The following is a 22,139-nucleotide window of genomic DNA, read 5'->3' as shown; positions in this document are numbered from 1 at the left end:
TCACCATACAAAAAGTGCGCTTTATTACTACTAGTAAAACCTCTCAACTTCCAAATAGTCTTTAGCCAACGGCTCGCGGTTAGTATATTGGCGAGTAACTCAAACAGAAACTGTTAATACGTAACTTTGTTTTTTTTACAATCTAAAGCTGGTATTAGTAACTTCGTTTTGTTTTGATACAATACGCAGTTTATAAGTTTGGCCTTGTTTTCTTGCAAGCAAATGATGCATGAAGAAGCTGCCTCAATCCTTTCGTCCTGTTTGTCTGTGTTAAATTATCAACGTTTTGTTATATATGGACCCGTTAATTCAGTTTTATCTCAATTAACTTATTTCAATATCGAAATCATAATAAAGAATACAAGAGGATAGATAATAATATAATAAAAATAGTAAATTCCAAACAGTCTCGAATAACAATCCATTACCGATAGCCGTTTTTGAATAAAGCCTGTTAATTTTGTTTTGCACGTACTGGTGATGGAACTGTCAATGTGAAACTTAGTGAGGACTAAAATAGTTACAAGCGGTCATAGAGAGATCGGATGAGAGAATTGGGGTGGGGGGGGGGGGTGGGTGAGGGGTAGGAATTAAACGGGATGACGGGGTGGTCAATAATCCTTAATTAAGCTAGCCAGCTTCCTGCTCCCGATGAATGTTTTGATGAATTCTCTAAAACGTTCAACGCAAAATAAGTTCACACATGCAAAACTAGCCCCCCCCCCACCCCTTCTCCCCGTCCAGTACGTTCATCCTCGTGATAAAGCTGAACATCGCCCTCAGTTCATTGACAATGAACTTACCGATCGATCAAAGGTAATGAAACTGATGAAGGGTTATAAGTTTTGTCTTTTTACTGGTACCTCATTTGATTAGCATCGTTCATACAAAATACATTAAGCATTTAATTTCATCTCTCCAATAATAAGAAGCCTACTGAACGAAAAAAAGAAGAACTTAGATCATGTTTGCAAGGCTAGAGCTTAAAGCCAAAACGAATGTCGGATCACATGATCAGTTGACATCAAGTACGCGTCATACGCAATACTGTGAAAAGACAAGACTCCGCACTATACTAGCCTTTATTCCAACTGGTCTAGAATGCCTTTGGTATATCTTGTGCAAGTAAGCTATGCACTATAGTTCATACTATTTGAGAGGTTCAACTGAGGTTAACTGTACATTTTCGTTTCCAATTATCACACATAACAAAAACTATAGCCATGTTTTATCCTTGAATAAGAAACACATACATATTTGTTGGAATGGGGGGGGGGGGGGTACGCGTGTTGGGGCTAGTCAAGTCAAACTGCATATTCAGATATGTTCTCTTTGGATGAATGCTCTTTAAAGAGTTGATGGCTGACGAAAATTTAGTAACATTTGTTTGACTCCTACCACTCTTTATTATTTTCATGTAGGCCGTACCTCGCCTATCCATACAACAACACAAGGGCGTAGGAACCGGGGGGCTGAAAAATGTGGAGGGGCGGAAGTATCATTCCGCCCCCCCCCCCACCGCTTCGCAAGTCAGAAAACCCCTTTTTCATTTCCAAATGAGAAAAAATGTCATTTGGAGCACCAAATTGCATCTAAGGCCAGGTGAAAATACAAAATTAAGTTTACAAAATGGAGTGGGTGTTGAAGTGTACTATATTGCACCAAATTGCATCTGAGGCCACCTGGAAATGCAAAAAAATCAAAAGGGGAGGGGGACACCCCCTCCCCTTAGACCCCTTCCCCAGGCCGGCCATCAGTCTTCAGCCCCCCCCCCCCCCCACTCAAAAGTACCTTCCTACGCCACTGCAACAACAGAAACGGATGCAAATACATAACCGCAGTGCAAACTACGCTCAAATGACGAGGCAAGCAAACGATACAATTATTATACTTGTGCAACCTCAAGATTAATTTTAGGTCAAATAATTACAGTTTTCTTACATAAAATTAATCAACATTACCAAATTTAGAAGTGGAATAATTAAACGGCTATTTTGGTATCATTTGAGCATATTTTAAACGTAAAATGCTTCATATTTAGTAAAATTAGTATTTAATAGTAATTAAAATAGATTTTATTTATGTAAAACGGCTTGTTAAAGTCTTCATACAGGCACTAAACATGTGTTACTCTTGCAGAATATAGTACTGGCTATTGGTTACTACATGTACAGTAGTACACTTAACCTTAGGCCTCAGGTTTCATGTCGTGCGGCACTGGCAGTGATCAATTGATTACCTACCACCCAATATTAAAAAGAGCAACTTTACATCATGGTGAATCGTAAGGCAAGTAAATTCAAGCCGAAGAGGAAAATCAAGCCAGTTGGCAAAGAAGTCAGTACATCTAAAGCACCAGTACGGAAACGAGTAAGTTACGTTGCAAGCCTATTTCTAGCCTAGGCCTATGTTATATGTCCACTGTAGCCTAGGTTCAGCTCATTCCTCACTTTGTCCTTACTTAGGCATAAATAACGCCAGTACTACAATAGCATCAATCTGAACACGATGACGTTACCGCAAATAACATCTGCATCGACGTTTCTCACATCACAGCAACAACAGATGTTTTCTGTGTTATAAATGAAAACATTTTAAGGCTAATGAGGCTCAATCTGTCATGATATAAATAGTGTTGTCTGCAGTATACGAAAGGGCCTCTTCTTGGGGATGTACCCTATTTGCATATATTTAAATTGCAGCTTGTTTGTAGACCACAAATTGCATTGTTGAGAAAACTTATAACTCCTATGCCCTTTTCCCCAGATATCTACAGGTTTTCCTACTTTAGATGGCTACACATCAGATGCAGAACCAGAACCATCAAATGACAAAAAATTCACTGGTAAAAAGAAAAAATCTGGAGGATTTCAGTCTATGGGTAAGCAGACATATTCTCAATTTCAAATCTCATTTATAAAGATTTGTTTTGTTTCACTACCAATGTTGTTTTTTAACTCTCTTTATGTATCCATGTGTAGCAAATATAATTCAGAGAGAAAACAAGTAGTAATAAGTTCAAAATGAAAAGAAGTTTTCAAGAAACCCTGGTGGACTCAGAAAAAATACATTCATCTAGAGAAGGCAAACTGTTACTTGTAAGAAAAAAAATGGAAAAATGAAATTTGAACAAAAAACTGTAACCTGTGTCAAACTCAAACCAAACACATACCCTAATCCCTTCAGTCCAAAGATGAAACCCCATCTTGTACACCTACCCATTATCCATCCTTACATTATAATTAGTTGTGTTCAGCTGAAGGATAATAGCATGAAAACTTGCCTTCCCCCAATCATTCTTATCCTCAAATGTTAGTTTTCTCTCATTCTGATCCTTTTCTGCCTTACCATCAGTACGACCAGCTTTACTTCACGTGGTTTGTTGGTACATACTGTACGGTATGTACTGTCATGTTCAGTGGATAGAATTCAATTGATCACAAATCATCAATTTCTACCATTTTGCTAGAAAACAATAAAAGGATTAGTAGTCATGGCATTTAATATATTAATGATACTGTAGTTTGTATACAGCGTGTGGTGTATCTGGGCTCTGTATACACCTCCTGTAGTCTCACATTTTACTACTGGGTTTCTAATACTTGGCAGTTTTTCTCTGTCTGCAGGTTTAAACAGAAATGTATTTGGCGGAATTCTCAAGAAGGGGTACAAGATCCCAACTCCGATTCAGAGGAAGGTAAGTTGTTGCTTTTTTTTTACAGAATCGATGGCAGTGTTCTATTGAAAGACTAGACTCTGAAAGGGAAACAAAGGATTCATATTTGATGAATACATTTTTAATACATTACTATGAAAGGAAGAGCTCCTTAGAAACTCACTATCGGTGAGATCGTGAACCATATATATTATTTAATGATATAGCTGTATGGCATGTTTTTTGCCTGCCACATCATTATTACCTCCCAGGCTCTACTCTAAGCATGTTACCTCTCATCATATAGTGTACAATGAGGTCTCACACCTTGACATTGTCTGATATAATCAAGAAATTGGCAGGGAAGGGATTTCAAGAGAAATTTGACTTTCTAGGTAGTAAAGTAACTAACAGGGGAAAACTGACTTCCTAGTTGGTACTGTAGTTAATTTCAAAGTTTTCATAATTTACACCGTGCAAGTATGTCCACTTTTATCATTTTTTACTTTTCCATTTCAGTCTATACCGATCATAATGGAGGGGAAGGATGTGGTGGCGATGGCTCGTACAGGTAGCGGGAAAACGGCCGCTTTCCTCATCCCCATGTTGGAGCGTCTCGGAAAATCGTCGCACAGCAAAGGCTGCCGGGCACTCATTCTATCACCGACAAGAGAGCTGGCCATCCAGACTTTGAAATTTACCAAGGAGGTGAGTAATTGCATGTTTGATTTTATCAAACAGAACCAAACATGACACTAAAGAGAACGGCCTTGGGGCTGTAACAACTTCAACCGAACTTGCTGAAATGCTCTCTGTCAAACACCAACATGGCAACTGCTCCTCGTAATAGCAGTGGCAGAAGAGTACCCTCACCAGGGAGTCAGTTACACGATGATCTCGTCTGTGGAATGCAGGTTGGAAAAAGATGGTATCACACTCAAGCCTGATGCTTTTTATATCCTCCACAGCTGGGAAAGTTATGCAGACTAAAGGCGGAGCTAATCCTTGGCGGAGATAGCTTGGAAGAACAGTTTGCCGCCCTTCATACGTTTCCAGATATATTGATCGCCACTCCCGGAAGACTCGTCCATGTAATGATGGAAATGGACATGAAGCTCAGCTCCGTGGAATATCTAGTCTTTGACGAAGCCGATCGGTGAGTCTCGCTAGTTGCTGCGAATGATGCATCATGGGAATGCTTTTAATCGTCGCTGTGTCAGCGATTAAGTCGAATAAGATTGGAGTGTACTTTTACGAAGCCATGTCTGCTCTCAATTTTTTCATCCCTCCCCATTTGCCTTTTCCTGATCTCAAGTGTGAGATGCACAGCTTCTCTGGTTATTAATCTGTTGTATTCTTACTCTGCTTCCATCTCTGACAGAGGTATTGGGCGTGGAGCAATACCTTTGGAGTTGGAAGATTTAATCATATACACTTTCGTGTGCTGGTACAGTTAACCTGCCTCTAATGCAATCAATGATACTTGCAGAATACTACAACCATTTAGAATCCATGAATCTTGTTTTTCTTAACCGTAATCATAATGTCTAGCCAACTTCTCTTGTTATCTCGTCATGTTCCTGATCTTTATAAACGATAAAAATGACGTCAAACCAAGTTCTCTCGTTATTTACTGCATCTTTCATCTACTCATGTAGATTGTTTGAGATGGGTTTTGCCGAGCAGATGCAAGAGATTCTGCACAGAGTCCCTGAAAATCGTCAGACATTACTCTTTTCCGCAACACTCCCAAAATCTCTCGTGGAGTTTGCTCGTGCCGGCCTTCACGATCCGACGCTGATACGACTCGACGTGGACAACAAAATAAGTCAGGACTTGAAGGTATATAAATAGTTGACTTTCAAACTTCTTAACTTTCAAATGGTTCTTAGTTGAAATGATGTCACTGTTCCTGAGGTATCGTGAGCTGTAATAGTAAAAACCCTCGGCATTTTATATTATGGTGTATGTTAGCATTTATAGCACAGGGCTGTTATTTTATAATAGGTGATGCTGTTACCCATATTCTTGGTGTTGGGTAAAATAATGAATCAATGACAATGTCTCGGTGATGCCGATGTCAAAGGTCATTTCGTGTTGTAAGAGTTCTTAAAACCCTAGAGCTACATTGTTATTATGTTTGCATTTCGTCCAGAGATGTTATGTTGCAAGTGGGTGATACCATTATGTCCATTTTTGGGGTTGGGTAAAAATTATGAATCTGTGACAATGTCTCAGTGATACTGAGGTCAAAGGTCATATGTTGTAAGAGCCTGTTGAATTATTTGTTGACATGTAATGTGCATCTCTAAATTGCTTCTTCCAGAACCCTTTAGTGTAGCGTATCGTCCAGAGATGTTATGTTGCAAGTGGGTGATACCATTGCGTCCATTTTTGGGGTTGGGTAAAAATTATGAATCTGTGACAATGTCTCAGTGATACTGAGGTCAAAAGTCATATGTTGTAAGAGCCTGTTGAATTGTTTGTTGACATGTAATGTGCATCTCTAAATTGTTTTTTCCAGAACCCTTCAGTTGTATTGTAATGGTATCTACAATTGAACAATCATCGTAACTTCAAGGGTCGAATAAAAATCATTTATAGTTTGTATGGATATTTCTCTGATATTCCATTATTTCCCAAATTTCAGATGGCACATTTTTACACCAGAAGTAGTGAGAAAACGGCTGTGTTACTTCATCTCTTGAAGAATGTCGTCCAACCGGATGAACTTACCGTGGTGTTCTTGGCAACCAAGCATCATGTAGATTATATGAGAGAGGTGAGGCTTATTCTCGTAAAGAATATTATCAAATTCATATTTGATATCCCTCATGTGAAACAGACCAGAAGTCAGGTTCCGGGTGTGAGTTATATTGGCTACTTCGGCCTCGGTATGTCTGCTAGAAATGTTCAGAGAGCCACGGTTGGCTACCCGTTGGTATGCAACAAATCTTCATGAGGGTGAGGACGTGATATCCATGGGGTGTGTTTGTGGTGTGTTTGTGATGTGTTTGTGGTGTGTTTGTTGTGTGTTTATTGTGCCTTGGCTTGTAATCACGGTAACTCCCCAGTGTATTCATATGAATCTGTGCCATATAGACAGACTTTTTTTTTGTGGGAAAGTTTGAAATAAGAATGACATATTTTGTAAAATCCTAATCAGTGCCTTAATTAATTTGCGTTTTGTCTTTGCTCTCGGACAAAATTTCGACGATCGCTCAATATTGCCGGGAGCCGAGTAAAATATTTTTGCCCAAAGAATCAAAAGGCCCTTGCAATAGTAATGGAATATGCTAACGATTTAATGTTATGTTGATATTTATTGGAACGACTTAGAAATTCAGTCTGTTCTTGTATAATTACAGAAAACAAGTAAATAAATAATTATGCACTTGAATTTATGTCGCACAGATCTTGGGAGATTTATTTCAATAGATGGTTATTTTCCTGATATTTTGTTACAGGTCTTGGAAGCATTTGACATCAGCTGCACGTTCATCTTTAGCGCATTGGATCCAGCAGCTAGAAAGATCAACATTGCTAAGTTTGCTAGCAAGAAGACCCATATCTTACTGGTCACAGATATCGCAGCCAGGGGTATCGATATACCAATGTTAGACAACGTCATCAACTACAACTTTCCCGGCAAACCGAAACTTTTCGTCCACAGAGTGGGTGAGTGATTCGTCGATTCAGTCTTCCAGTTATGCAAGATAAGAAATAAAACTGGGTGAATTGATGTAAACTTGTATAAAACTAGACGACTTATGTTTAAATGTATTGGTGTACCTTTAAAGTAAGCCAAAGGTAAAAAAAAAAACGTGATTTTGTAACCAATTTTGAGCCATTTGTTTATTTTTCACACCAGAGTGATTGAAATTCAAATATGACTGTCTTTCAACTAGATCATGTGAATTCACATTCTCACGTCAGTTGCCTTTCGCCAGAAAAGGATCATTCGAAGAACTTGTGCTCTGCATGCATCCATGCGAATATCATTTTTAAGAATGATTTTACACTGAATGTATGCAGAAATGGATACAGTAAAGTGTAGAATTTGAGCTCTACCAAAACATTGATCGGATTAACTCACTCCTTCACAGGTCGTGTTGCTAGGGCCGGGCGTACTGGAACGGCTTACTCCCTGATCTGTCCCGACGAGGTCCCATACTTTATAGATCTCCATCTTTTCCTCGGGAGACCCTTGAAGCTCTACAAGAAAAACTCTGAGAAAGGTAACTTGTAGTGTTCTTACGACTGGTTTTCCTCTGTTGTTGTAGAAAGTTTGTTGCACACCAATCAATGGGTTGATCCACTTTATATTGTGTATGATATGGATATATGTGGTATCCTACAGACATTTGAACAAGATATTCTGAGTCTTATGGAGGATTGGTAATATTTTTTATTTAGTTTCTTGTAATTATTTTTCCCCATTGATACTTTTCCATTTCCGGAACACTTGTTTGAAGCATTACTTATTTTCCATTCCATGCTCTTAAAACATATACTCTTTTATGCTTATCCATTTCCTGAACACCTGTTAGAAGCAGTTATACTTACACCTGCCATTGTTTGTGAACTTTCGTTGCTGAATATTAACCACTTTTTTCCCCACCCTACCTCATCCATCTGTGCTTGCTTGTGTTTACATATATGTGATGGTGAATTGATGTGTCTATTTGCCTGCTGTGATATTGATCATGCTAGGTTTGCAGTCAATAGGACATTTCAATTTTCCATAAAATTGTTAAAAAACACAAATTTATTTCGTCAGCTGATGACGGGTTCATTGGAAGATGTCCGCGGGAGGTCATAGATGAGGAAGGGGAACATCTCCGCCACCAACACGAACATTCCTCCGATCTCATAAGCCTCAGAAAAGTCTGCGATAACGCCATGAAACAGTACACAAAGTCTCGACCTCTGCCATCCACAGCGAGCGTGAAGAGGTCGAAAGAAGTCAACATGGAGCTGTTACTCCATCATCCGATATTTGGTGAGAGAATCGCAATGAAATAACATTTATACTGTGTATTTAAAAAGAAAGAGAGGAAGAAGGACAAAACAATACAAATACAAAGGAAATACAAAGACAATACAAAAAGACAATACAAAAAGACAATACAAAAAGACAATACAAAAAGACAATACAAAAAGACAATACAAAAAGACAATACAAAAAGACAAAACAAAAAGACAATACAAAGGAAAATACAAACCAAATCCTTCCTGAGATATTTCAGTATTCTGGGCTAACATCAAATTATATTTGTTTGTTTTATCTGACAGGATCCACCAGTTCAGAAAACCCGCAAGTAAATCTTATCGATCAAATGAAGAGGTACAAACCAAATTCGGTAAGTCATGCTGTTTCTACGTTACCTTCGACAGATTTAACTGGTCAGTTAATGTCAGATTTGACTGGTCAGATATAACCGGTCAGTTTATATGTGGCAGAGGGCTTGAAATGTTTGCTCTTCCAGATCAGCGATGTGGATACACTGTGGGGAGACCCATCTCAGTGATTTGTTAGGTCCATGGTGAGCTCAAAGCCCACCCTGTAGATGTCTTGCATCAATATCTGAATGGAGACCATTTTTATTGATTTATTCATTCCGTGGTGAGACCCACCTGATGCATTATCCTAGGTCCATAGTTTGGTTTGAGATCCGCTTAATTGAATTTAGTAGATCCACAATTTCGTAGGCATGGCAGTACCTGACTAACTGTTTAGAGGTCCGTGGTCAGTTTCTTTTGGATTTCAATTTTTTATAGACATTGTAATATTGAAGCCCACCTGATTGATGCTTAGAGGTCCATGGTTGGATTGAGGTCCAATCTGAGTGGTTTCAATGGTCCCTAGTTCATGGGAGGTACACCTCACCTATGCCTACTTCACTCTAGTACAGTGGCTATTCCATTATGTGCTGAGTGGTTTCAATGGTCCCTAGTTATTGGGAGGCACACCTCACCTATGCCTACTTCACTCTAGTACAGTGGCTATTCCATTATGTGCTGAGTGATTTCAATGGTCCCTAGTTATTGGGAGGCACACCTCACCTATGCCTACTTCACTCTAGTACAGTGGCTATTCCATTATGTGCTGAGTGGTTTCAATGGTCCCTAGTTATTGGGAGGCACACCTCACCTATGCCTACTTCACTCTAGTACAGTGGCTATTCCATTATGTGCTGAGTGATTTCAATGGTCCCTAGTTCATGGGAGGCACACCTCACCTTTAGCAACGAAATAAGTTTGCCCTTTTCGCGTTCCATATCCAACCCCTTCCTACATCCTCTTCACTCATGACAACTTTATGGCACTGCCATCAAGTTTTGGCTGACTGGTGTAAATGCAATAGTTGTATTACCTTGTTTTCACCACAGACAATATTTGAGATCAACTCAACAACTAAAACCACCTCGAAGTCTGTGATGTTGAGCAAGAGACAGAAACATGGCAAGTACATCGAAAAGGCAAGACAGACAGCTGAGGAGAGAGAAGAAGAGGCAGATAAGATGCCCGTAAGGCACATCTCAGACTTAAGCACCAACGCAGAGGTAAGATACTACTACATTTGATCTCATTCTAAAGGAATGTGAGGGTGGGGGGGGGCAGGGGGCAAAGAGGGGGAAGCGTGTGGAGGTTGTCATTTTTCTTTTGCTATCTCAACCATGACTATCTTCATGATTTGGTATATTGCTAAATATCCAGAAGGATGCCTTCAACTGCCGCTCCCTTCTTGATAGACTGTCAAAGCTTCTATGCAAAAATTTAATCAACAGAGTGGATGCATGCTTGCAACTTCTTAACAACCGAATGATTTGTTGAAGTAATCCGTTAGTTGACTGAGAAGCTGTTATGATTTCTTCTAATCTCATTTTTGTTCCACTGCTTCCTAAAGGAGCTATTCTCTAAAGTCGCGGAACCAGGCAAGGGGGCAGGACGGAGCGGCTTCACGCTCACCAAGAGTGGAAAACAGCTGTTTAACAGTTCGCACAAGGACGAGGAATTCTACATCCCCCACGTAGCACCTGACCATCGGACCGAGATGGGGTAAGAAAAAAGACCGACGATGTGACATAACGTCTGTGATGTCGGTTCTGCTTTTCAAAGATCATGAAACAGGGATGAGCCTGGGGTAAAAAAAAAAATCGCGGAACTTTGCAAAAGTTGCGGTATAGGCTCCAGTTTGCATATGCTACAGTGTGATAGGATAATAATTTTTGTCCCGAGGTAGAATATTCCGCGAATTCGCGGAAAAACTCATGCCTGATAAAAACCTGTAGCGTAAAAGGATAAAAGATTAGGAACTGGGATGATATGTCAAAGAGTCAGGAAACTATATCATAAAGCAGAGAATTACACATTGGTTAAATATGATAATTCAATATAGTACAAATCGGAATGTAAACTGTGAAGGTAAGGAGTAAAACCTGCATTTCTTCCTCATTTTTCTTCTCAGACTCGGTGTGAACTCGTTTGAACAGCAAGCTTCGGAAGACGTCCTGGAGATGACTCAAGACGAGAGTCGGCTGATGCACAAGAATCAGCAGAAGACGAAATGGGACCGTAAACGGAAACGATTCGTGGGCTCTGGAGGAAAAGAGAAGATGAAGAAGATCAAAACGGAGAGCGGCACTTACATCTCGTCTTCGTACAAGAAGCACATCTATCAGGACTGGCTGGAGCGGTCCAAGGAGGAGGGCGTGAACTTTGACAACCTGGCCAACGAGTTTACGACAAAAGGGGAGGATGCAGAGGACGATTACAGAAAAAGCGGTGAGTTTTGAGGAGATGAGGGGATATATTTATTAATGTGAGGCTCGGGTGGGTATCACGGGCTGTAAGTTGTACAGCTTCAGTTTCACTTCATGACTTTATATTGTCAATGTTAATTCTCTAAGTTTTGTAAATTGTCACCAATCGTTAATAATTCATACAGGCAGTATGGGGATAATATTCCTAGAAATGTATGCCTGTATTCCTCAAGAAGAAGTTATGGTTAAAGAGCAAAGACAGCTAGCTGTACTTATTAACTAATCAGTCCTTGTTTTCATTTTTCGACTTTCTCATCTACCAGGGGTGAGGTCGTCAGGTTTCAGGTCCCGCTACAGGCACAAGAAGGGGGTAGAGAAAGGCAGCGGTGAAGTGGTCGATGAGGTGCGGACGAACGAGGTCATACTGAAAGGAAGGAAGAAGATGGAGAACAATAGAAGTAAAAACCAGCCCAAGAAAGACAAAAAGATCGGTGGCAAGAAGAGGAAAGTGAGGAAGGACCGATATGGTGCAGCAGTGCCCCTGGTGTACTCTGGGATGAACAGTGGGTGGAAGAAGAAGGGTAAATTTGGAGGGGATGGAGAAGGGATGAAGAAGAGAGGCAGAGGTGGTGGTGGAAAGAGGTAAAATTGTGAGGGTTCCTAGAGCTAGATGAGAGGAGAAGAGGAAAGTGAGGAAGGATGGATATGGTGTGGCAGTGCCCCTGGTGTACTCTGGGATGAACAGTGGGTGGAAGAAGAAGGGTAAATTTGGAGGGGATGGAGAAGGGATGAAGAAGAGAGGCAGAGGTGGTGGTGGAAAGAGGTAAAATTGTGAGGGTTCCTAGAGCTAGATGAGAGGAGAAGAGGAAAGTGAGGAAGGATGGATATGGTGCGGCAGTGCCCCTGGTGTACTCTGGGATGAACAATTGGGTGGAAGAAGAAGGGTAAATTTGGAGAGGTAGGAGAAGGGATCACTGAGACAGGATGAAGGGATGGAGAAGGCTGGCAAAGGTGGTGGAGGAAATTAGGAGGGTAAATGTTTCCAGGCCTCGGCAGAGATGAAGAGTTCGAAAGGATAAATATCAAGACCTAGGGTGGATGCCACGGATTTAACCAGGGATGAACACTGTGAGAAACAGGCATGAGCTTTTTCCGCGAATTCTCGGAATATCTGTGATTTCTTTTCTACCTCGGGGACAAAACTATTATCCTAACACACTGTAGCTTTCCTCAAACTGGAGCCTATACCGCAATTTTTGCAAAGTTCCGTGAATTATTTTTTAACCCAGGCTCATCCCTGGAGAAAGAAGGGTAATTTAGTGAGACAGGAGAAGGGATGACGAAGATAGGAACAGGTGGAAGAGGTTGCAGGCCTTAAGAGAGAAGAAGAGTATGTAGAATGTCTTAAGAAAATGACACAAGTCAATTGGTGATTATTGTTCCCTCTAAACATTACTCAAATGTAATAAACTTTTGAATGCATTCTGCAAAAGGGAATATATAATTCTAAAAAAAAAATTCTTCTCAACAAAAGTTTCATTTTGTGAACAGTTGGTATTTTATTAGTTGAATGTCACTTTGACAAAGGAATGACTTTGAAAAGCAATAAATTGCTTAAAAATTAACAATATTCTCTCTTCATATTAAAAAATAATCAGAAGATTATATATTAATGTATGGGATTTGTTACTTAGAAATTCGATACTATTCAACAACGGACAATAATTTCTCAATTGTTTCGTTGTCTCTCATAACTTGAAAAATCTACTATGGTTCACATATTTATTGTTCTTGTTAACTCTGGTATGTTGTTTTCTTATTTCATATTCCTTTGAGCAAGGAGGGCAAACAAACAAAAAATTGAAAATTGGACCATCAGAGTTCATCGATTCAGCAGCAGTTGCAGTACCTGCTTTTGAAGGCTATCACAATTACACAGTAACTAACGACTTCTTCACACTTAATGGGGTTGTCAGTATTGATACGAAATATTCTACAAAGTCAGATGAAGGTCACACATTAAACAAAAATGTAATTGTTCCCTTTAAAGCAGGGTTTCCCTAAATTTATCCCCCCACAAACCCCTGTGGATGTCAGAGTTGTCCACGAACCCCCAACTTTTTGAGACACGATCTGAGTCATTATTATACTATAATATGCATAACAGTGCTTCGTAAAAGATCAAGTTCATAGTCTAATATTGTAGAGTTTGACGATAGGTACGACTTTTGTACATTACTAAATTATATGATATATCAGATTTCAGTTCAACAAAAAGTACTCTAGTTTTGACTTTCAAAAATGTCTCACGAATGCCCTGAGATGGACTCACGCACCCCCTGGGGGTTCATGCACTCCAGTTAGGGAACCCCTTCTCTAAAGGCAATTATCCAGACTAAGACATGAGAAGACATGTGTAAAACAACAATAAATAAACCAATAAATAGAATATGAAAACTAATAAAAATAATTAAAATATAAAAGCACAAGTTCCAAAACAAAGTGTAAGATAATCTCAGATTGAGGAAGAATATTCGAAAACCTTTAAAATTGTTAAAAATGTTAATTCAAAAGTATTAAATTGAATAGAAATTTGCTCAAATAAAATGGAAATAATCTGACATAGAATAGATGTTCAACAAATTGCAGGGATTAAAGAATAAATTATTGGATCGTATCAATTCATATTGTTTTTTATTATATTTTTGTTGAAAATTATTCACATTCATTTATTTGACAATATTATCATTTTCAAGACAACTCAACATTTCCATAAGAATCAGTGACAAAATACAACTTCCAGTAGCAAAACAAGTCCCCCTCCCTCATGGACAACCCCCCACCCACCCCCCCCCCAAAATATATAGTTGCATCCTTGTGTACTCCATAAATTAAATCTTACAAAGCAAATAAATAAAAGACCTATGGTAGCACATATGGGAAATAAATGTCTCGAAATGTACAATTGTAAAAAGAAATATATAAATATCCAACAATATTAAGTAGTTAAAAACTCTAATGGAAATGGAGCAACATACATTATTTATGACTTATGCTGGCATGTATGAATATTTATGAAAATTTATGATGTAATATTCATTAATTTTGTGATCGAATATTCATTAATTTTGTGTTTAAAGATTCACTCTATTTTACTGCACTGAACATGGACAAAATACTGTAGCTTATAGAAAGTCATTAATGCAGTGCATAGACATTTTCACATCTTTGCAGTTACAAAAGAAGGATATATTAAATAGAAAAAAAGGGATGCAAAATAACATTACAAAAATAGAAACATTTGGCACACTTTGCATTTGATATGGTTATAACTTTGAATAATTGTAGCGAAACCACAAAAAAAGTATATTTTGAATTAGCTTCTATAAGACAATGTGACAAACACACCAACAAACACAATTCCTCAAAGCAGTCGGGCAATTAAAAAGAAAAAATATGACTATTCTGTTGAACCATATTATAATACAAAATATATCCAGCAGAAGCAGTTTATGGGTTTATGTCACCTTCAAATTACAACCACCACAGCTTGCTAACTTGACAACAATATCGAAAATGGAAATGATATCAGAAACAGAACAAGCTTATCAGATAAAAGCAGGACTGAAGAAGTTAGTCCAAAATCACCCCCACCCCCCCCCCATATTCTAGGCAGGCTGAGGTATAAGTTACTACTGGCTGGCTCAATAATCCAACTGGAACCTAAAAACAATGGACACATTTGACGCAAGCTCTTTAACTTTCGTGACCGAGAAGAAATTGGTACCTCTAACACCTCAATCAAGTCGCTAATCTGGCAGGCCAAAACACCCCTCCCTGCCCGTATTCTATTTACCTTTGAACGCGACTACTGACTATTTTATTTATAGAGGGCGCCAGAGGCTGGTGAGACACACGACAATATATTAAACTTTCAGTGGATAAAATATCTGTTATAAGCACACACATGGAACATTTGATATCAATAAATCTATACGGCTAGATACTTTATGTGACAACATTATCGAACAACAACGGTAAATAATAAAAGCTCTCTTGTTTTTGACTTTCCAAAAATAGACCAAAAAAAGACAAATACTACAATGTGACACAAAAATAAAACTCTACTTCTGAACAAGAACGATGCACACACTTCAGGCTTTGATCTTCCAAAGCTGTAGAATAGAAAGGGGGAAAAAAAAACAAGGAGTAAAGATTGTGTGTTTGTAACTGTAAACTTTTCACTGAAACATAACCCCTCTTTGACCCACCTCTGCTTTAGACAGTTACTAGGGTGATGAAAAGAGGGTGGGATTTGATGTGGAACCCACTAAAAATAATAATAGTGAAGAAATTGCTCAACTGTATGTTTGTGAACATGGGCTGTAATCTGTGGCTAAATCATGAACCTTCTTGGCCAACCTCAACATTACCCCTGTACTGAGGGTGGGGGGGGGGAGGTGAATTTAAGAGCTTTTACATCAGCTTCACCTCAGAATCAAAGAATATAATTAAAGTGCTCAAAATGTATTACCCTTTAGATCATTGCTTGTAAAGCTTCAGTGTATGGTTTCCAATCAGTGATCTGATGAGTGACTGACCCATCTTCTATCCCCTAAACCACCACCTCATCCCCTGCATTCCCTTTAATGCTTTTATACTCAGAACCATGTACGATACCACATTGTGAGTGCTTGTTGCAACTACCAAGATGATAGGGTTTGCCCCTAGGGCCTGAAAGTTGTGGGGATTTGGATGTCCCAAAGTCTTCTAAGCTAATGTTGTGAACTTTATGAAAATCCAGAGAAAAAATTGCGGTATAGGCTCCAATTAGCGTATGCTACAGTGTGTTAGGATAATAGTTAGAAATTCGCGGAAAAAGCTCATGCCTGATTCAACTGGGACGGAAAGATCGTGTGGAGCCGGAACTAAATTTCGAAGGCTATTGCAGGAATTTTGGCATCCCTGACAAGGGTTTCTTAAACTATCAATTTAAAACCTTGTAGATTGGTCAGTACAGCTGAGAATTATCCAAACAAGAGACAAGTCAGCAAGAAAGAAAAATTGGATAACATTACACAAAGGGGGGGGGGGAGGGGGGGTTATTTCTTACCTTCAATTTGAAACCTAGCAGCTCTGTCAGTACACCTGAGAAAGCTGACAAGACTACTACTCTGGTGATGTTGTACAGCACAGGATTCATGACTAAACCAGAGATCTTAAACGGTGTCTCCAATTCCTGTAAGAGGATTTAAAATATGATTTACAGAAGGAGTTTTTAACGGATCACGCTTTTTATAGTTAGGCTTCATGAATCGCATCGAGAAGCACACATAATGATGATCACATCAAACAACGATCTGAAAAGTTTATCTCAATTATAGACATTTTATCAAAGTATAACATGAAATAAGTTCAGATGAGACATTACTACGTAATAAAATACTTTATTAACTTCATTGGGCCCAACGACAGTTCATAGGGTGGGTTTACAATGCCTCTTTGCTGATCACCCTAACTGAAACATTGAAAATACAACTTACATTGTAAAATATTTAAAACTTTGAACAAACACTGTCGATTTAATGTAACATGGAAGATGATTTTACCCGGAATCCTGTTATAAAGAAAACTGAATGATTGTAGGTTCATCGTTAACATTCATGTGACCTTGGTCCGCTAATTGTCGCAACATACAAGCATTTCTCCCTAGCCACACAACCGATATTTAAAACTATTTTGTTAGTAGTCAATAGCTTTAAAGCAATGGAAATAATTTTATCACTGATTGAATGAAGGTTTCTCCCACATCTGCTTAAGCGTCGTAAAGATAACTGCTGATTTTTATTATATTATTATTATTAACGAAATTCCTGTTGCTCTGGGTCTTTCCTTCCCTAATTAATGAATATTGAAATTAAGATGGTAAAAGAATCACACTTTGTGTTTCACTTTTCACATGAAAAAGACAATGAAATCATAAAGACTCTAACACCCTATCCCCACCCGAAATGCCATGCCCACCCCTTCCACCACCAACCATATCCGTACCACCAGTTATCTTTTGTCACAACTACCCCTTCCAACCACCTTATTCCTTGCCGCCCCTTCCAACCCTTCCATCCCAACCATTCACCACTTACGTACCCCTTCCAACCAAACCTCTTCCTTCAAAAAGACTTCAGAGAACCTGTACTGACCTTCAAAAGTTTTGAAGCCAATTTCAAAACATTGTTAGCTAACATCAGATCCTCCTTTTTATGCGGTTTCCTCTCCATATTCAAATATAAGTTAATCTGTTCTGTCAGGATCACCGATGTATTTCGAAACTTCTTGTTGATCTCCGAGCCGAGAATTATAAATTGGAGGAGGAAAGGGCTGAGGCTGAACGTCCAGGCAACAAGCTCCCAGTTATGGAGGTTTGAAGGAAAGTTATCTGAACTGCCGATCATCTCCATGCACAGAACCGAGACCAGCATCAGAAACAGAAGGAAAGCAGATGAAACTATGGTGTTCACCGATCTTTGTGGACCTCGTTTCTGGAGACATAAATTGGATCAAATAATGCGGGAAAAAAAAAAAGAATGTGAAGTTATGACAAGCCCATGGGTTGTACCTGCCTTCAGGATTGTGAAGTTATGGGTTATCTATGGGAATATGGGGTTAACTTACCTTTAGGAAAGTGAGGTTATGGGTTATCTATGGGGTTTACTAACCTTTAGGAATGTGAGGTTATGGGTTATCTATGGGGTTTACTTACCATTAGGAATGTGAGGTTATGTGTTTAACTTTCCGTTAGGAAAGTGAGGTTATGGGTTATTTATGGGCTTTACTTACCTTTTAGGAATGTGAGGTTATGGGTTATTATGTATGGGTTGTACCTGACTGCAGCAATGTGTGGTAATGGGTTATCTATGGGGTTTAGGAATGTGAGGTTATTGGTTATGTATGGGTTTTACTTACCTTTAGGAATGTGAGCTTATGATGTAATTATGGGTGGTGCTTACATTCAGAAATCAGAAGTTATTATGTACTTATGGATTATTCTCACCTTTAAGAATGATCGTAGTGAGAGCCATGCTTTGATATTGCTGACTTTGTCAAGCCTGAAGTGAGGTAGGGAGGATTTCCGAGCCTGTCTTGCAGATGTCAGGTGGGCAAAGTACTTGGCAAATAAGCATCTCTGCATATGAAAGAAGTTAATGAAAACGTTGTTGTAGCTTGAGGTGGAGACCAATATGTTAGCCCCTTGTAATTTAGATCATTTCTAGTAAGTTCTCACTCTAGAAAATTCTCAAGAATATTTGAGTGCTTTCAAGATTGGCCAGGGTATTTTCCTATGGGATCTGATATTGATTTACTGAAAGGAAATTTGCAATGCCATGGCAAACTTTAGATTTAATTAGCTAAATAGAAGAAACAAAAAGAACAGGGTACGAACATTGAGGATAACAATTCCTTTGTTTAATTCATATAAGATTTTCATTCAAGAAGACATTTTAAAATAAGCTGACATGTCAACATTTTACATTTTACGCCAGGACCATTCTGCACGTATGTTTTGCTAAAGAACTGTCGAGGAATGCCTCTCTCAAGGACTACTCTTGGTCCCCAGCAGCACAAATCTGCTAAATTATTAGCACCCAGTCCCCCTCCCCCCTCCCCACACCCTCGCACCCAATATCCTTGTGGTCCTTAAAGAGATCTACCAGTTGAGAATATCATCTCCCAGGCTTATCCAGTTTATTGATACTTTGTGAGCAAAGTCTTTCACATTCGTCCTTATCTCTCCATCTCTCCTCTGATGGATGACACACGCCCATATTTATCCGCCGTACCTGTTTGTATGTCCGTTCAGCTGCACAGAGCATGAAGAACAGCAGACAGGAAGACACAAATCGTTGTACTGTGACCACCAGGAGGACAAACTGTGCTGGTAGAGGTAACACCGAGAGGGACTTCAGGGCTGACCATACCCACATGGTACTCAGCCACGTCACGTCTTGCTCACATTTCGATAAATAGCACCTGTGGGGGGCAAACACAAAACAAAACTGAAATTAACAAAATATTCACCATTTTGCCTTCTTCGTTAGCCTGTTCTGTTTCACCACAAATGTCCATACAAAATTACTTCCACATGTCCTTCATTGCTCAACTCTCTTTGTTACCTTTCTCCATAATCACTCAGTATAAACTACACTACTAAATATTTTGCTATAGCCCCCTCTGTCTAGTTCCACTGGTCATTTTCTATTCTATTCATCCTTCAGTATTCCAATTAATTAACTTGTCTGTCCAATTAATAAACTTGTCTCTTCAAATTTCTACTTTACCTATGTCCTCTGTCTCGTTTGATTTTATTTTAGTCTGAAGATTGTGCTAGGATAAAGATTTCAGGCCCTCAATTTTTTTTTTTACAAGCAGTCAAATTATATCTGTTTAAAATTTAAAGGAGACAAATTCTCACAGACATGTTTTTAGCCATTAAATTTTCTTGGACATGACAAAAGCATTGCCATGGAAATGTGCCCGCTGTGCAATTCTTACAAAATTTGGCCGTTAGCCTCAGATATGCTAATCAGTGCACTGACAACTTTGAAGTTAATCCTCTCTTTATCCCTCCACTGTTTATCTCCTACCTCTCCTCTTCCCCTGTTGGTTTCTTTCTTTCTTCCCTCCATCCCTTGTCTACTTATCCCCTTACATCCATCTCTTTGTGTTCACCATGCTCATTGACCTGTCTGTATTCTGTGTGTGTTTTTGTCCCTTCTGTTACTGTTACTTGTCATATAGCCTTTGAAGAAGATCCTGCTAGGATCGAAACGTCAGGCCAACTTACTTTTACACAGCTTTGAAGTTAGTATTAACCCCCCTCCCCCTCCCCCCACCCCCACTGCAAATGGCACAATTTTAGAGAGTTACTCACCTGTAAGTGATGGGTATCAGAGCCAGCAGGACGGACAACATCAGTCCCATAATGAAATACTCTGTGCTGCCCTCTAGTGAATGCACTTTATTATTTATAGCACAGCTGATCTCCAGAACCGTCATATCTGTTTTCTTGCATTCGTTACCTTCAAATACTCGAACACGAACTGAAATGAAAGTGACAGCAAAATTTATTTTGGAATAAAAAAAGTTTTCTGTAAAAATCTAACTTCCCATAGGACAGAATGGTCCACCCTTTATTTTCATGATCTGGTTGGAGGGGGAAGGGCATTTTGCAAGTCAAAATGGTACTTTGAAGGTCACATGTTCTTTTAAGAATACTGAATTTGAAAGTTCAAGTAGTGAAGGATGATGACCAAAAGGAAAAGGAATTTCAATTAGGTATTAAGGTAAAATGATTACTGATTTAATCAAAACCACACCCCCCCCCCCCACCCAAAATACTAAAAAAAGATGAGAAACTATTACATTTTCCATAAATAATAAATATGTATTTGCAATAGTTCAATCAAGTACATTGACAATAAAATACTGCTGTAAGAGGTTATCATCTAACATCATAAAATCAACAAAAGAGGTACCACCATGAAAATATTTCTCCATAAATTTGCATTCATGATGAGGAAAACTTAGCTGAAGTCCACTTTGAAAATTTTCATACCTTTTCCTGAGTTTGACACACTTGTTGTACTACTGGCGGCGTGAAATATTTTAAAGGGATCCTCAAGGTGTGATAACGATGCCCCAATCCCATGAGCCTTTGTAGCGACTTCTTCCTCCTCTGATGTGACCTCGTCACCGCTCATGTCACTAGAAGTAGAAGAGCTAGTCTCATCTCCAGCCGTTTCTTCCCACGGAGTCTCTTCCAGATCGGATTCCACAGACTTGCCGGTTGAGAAGGGATGACAATTTCCCTGAGAAGGAGTATGAATATCACAGGAAGTGGTTTATGGTGAAAGGAGGAGGTGTAACAGACATATGCAACCCTTAACAAAACCTGTTGCCAAGCAACAATTGTGTGCTATCCTTGTAAAAACTGTTTCCATGTCAATGGAATAGTCAACAATTTTGTGGGCAACAAAATAAGAAAACATGTTGCCATGCAAATGAGATATTCAACAATTGTGTTTAACACTTAGATAAAAACCTGGATTTAAGCTTGAAATATTGCAGTGATATTTACTACATGCAGGCATACTGATCTGATCTAGTATTATTTTTGTGCAAATTTTTTATCGAGACATACAAGCTCAGATTCTAACATTGAAATGCAGGTATCTTTGATGGATTTTTGCATTTTGCATTACCTCTGTTTTAATGGATGCTCCTGCACACCTTTTATCACCTCCCAAATGTCTAGGACACTCACAGCTCTCTGTGGGTGAAACCAATATTTGTGGGGCAGTTTCACCATGAGAATGAGAGAAGGAGGAATCATCTAAGTTATCATCTTCCTTTTCTTCTTCTTCTTCCTCTTCAAGAAGGGGAGAAAACTTTCTAGCTCGATCTAAACAAAAACGAAAGAAAAAAAAAGAAACAAGATTGCTTTAGTATCAGATGCTGAGTGACCTGACACCAACAAACAAGACAACATAAACTCAATGGAGAGGGTCAATCCACAAACATGTAATCAAACTTTGTGATATATCTAGTTTTTCTAACACCACGAATCCCATTTGATTCGCATGTTTTACTTTTCATAAAAGATTTAAGTTACATGTTAGTGTGTGCTCAGCCCCAAGGATTGGTAACCTACTTCTTTAAGG

At 38.9% G+C, this 22,139-nt stretch overlaps 2 protein-coding genes across 4 annotated transcripts in view; one reads left to right on the top strand and one right to left on the bottom strand.

Moving 5' to 3' along the window:
* The first annotated feature begins 2,150 nt into the window (after window positions 1-2,150).
* LOC139984702 (ATP-dependent RNA helicase DDX54-like) lies at window positions 2,151-12,553 on the top strand. Its single transcript, XM_071998716.1, has 15 exons — window positions 2,151-2,370; window positions 2,767-2,881; window positions 3,627-3,697; window positions 4,175-4,363; window positions 4,624-4,811; window positions 5,314-5,497; window positions 6,306-6,437; window positions 7,123-7,333; window positions 7,762-7,893; window positions 8,436-8,657; window positions 8,951-9,018; window positions 10,048-10,221; window positions 10,566-10,717; window positions 11,127-11,443; window positions 11,745-12,553. The coding sequence occupies exons 1-15, from the start codon at window positions 2,275-2,277 to the stop codon at window positions 12,065-12,067; spliced, it is 2,574 nt and encodes an 857-aa protein (XP_071854817.1). The 5' UTR covers window positions 2,151-2,274; the 3' UTR covers window positions 12,068-12,553.
* Window positions 12,554-14,280: 1,727 nt separating this feature from the next.
* Window positions 14,281-22,139, bottom strand: part of LOC139954982 (protein PHTF2-like) — a 36,591-nt gene continuing 28,732 nt past the window's right edge. For all 3 annotated transcript variants that reach the window (XM_071955065.1, XM_071955067.1, XM_071955066.1), the window contains exons 9-16: window positions 21,681-21,880; window positions 21,035-21,287; window positions 20,351-20,519; window positions 19,260-19,449; window positions 18,473-18,604; window positions 17,622-17,960; window positions 16,535-16,660; window positions 14,281-15,596 (exon numbers count right to left, since the gene is read on the bottom strand). In XM_071955065.1, the coding sequence (XP_071811166.1) occupies window positions 15,576-15,596; window positions 16,535-16,660; window positions 17,622-17,960; window positions 18,473-18,604; window positions 19,260-19,449; window positions 20,351-20,519; window positions 21,035-21,287; window positions 21,681-21,880 (1,430 nt within the window). In that variant the 3' untranslated portion in view covers window positions 14,281-15,575. The remainder of the gene's footprint in view (window positions 15,597-16,534; window positions 16,661-17,621; window positions 17,961-18,472; window positions 18,605-19,259; window positions 19,450-20,350; window positions 20,520-21,034; window positions 21,288-21,680; window positions 21,881-22,139) is intronic.

The sequence above is a fragment of the Apostichopus japonicus genome, chromosome 17 (genome assembly GCF_037975245.1).
Source record: "Apostichopus japonicus isolate 1M-3 chromosome 17, ASM3797524v1, whole genome shotgun sequence".
Classification (NCBI taxonomy): domain Eukaryota; kingdom Metazoa; phylum Echinodermata; class Holothuroidea; order Aspidochirotida; family Stichopodidae; genus Apostichopus; species Apostichopus japonicus.
The sequence above is the reverse complement of the archived record's forward strand: the minus strand, read 5'-3'. Positions and strand labels throughout refer to the sequence as shown.

What these genes read in the sequence shown, in the direction of transcription:
- LOC139984702 (XM_071998716.1), top strand. Translation starts at nt 2,275, where the DNA reads ATGGTGAATCGTAAGGCAAGTAAATTCAAGCCGAAGAGGAAAATCAAG. An exon ending in AAATAAGTCAGGACTTGAAG is followed by an intron (nt 5,498 to 6,305) that starts GTATATAAATAG and finishes CCCAAATTTCAG; the next exon opens with ATGGCACATTTTTACACCAG. An exon ending in ACTTAAGCACCAACGCAGAG is followed by an intron (nt 10,222 to 10,565) that starts GTAAGATACTAC and finishes TGCTTCCTAAAG; the next exon opens with GAGCTATTCTCTAAAGTCGC.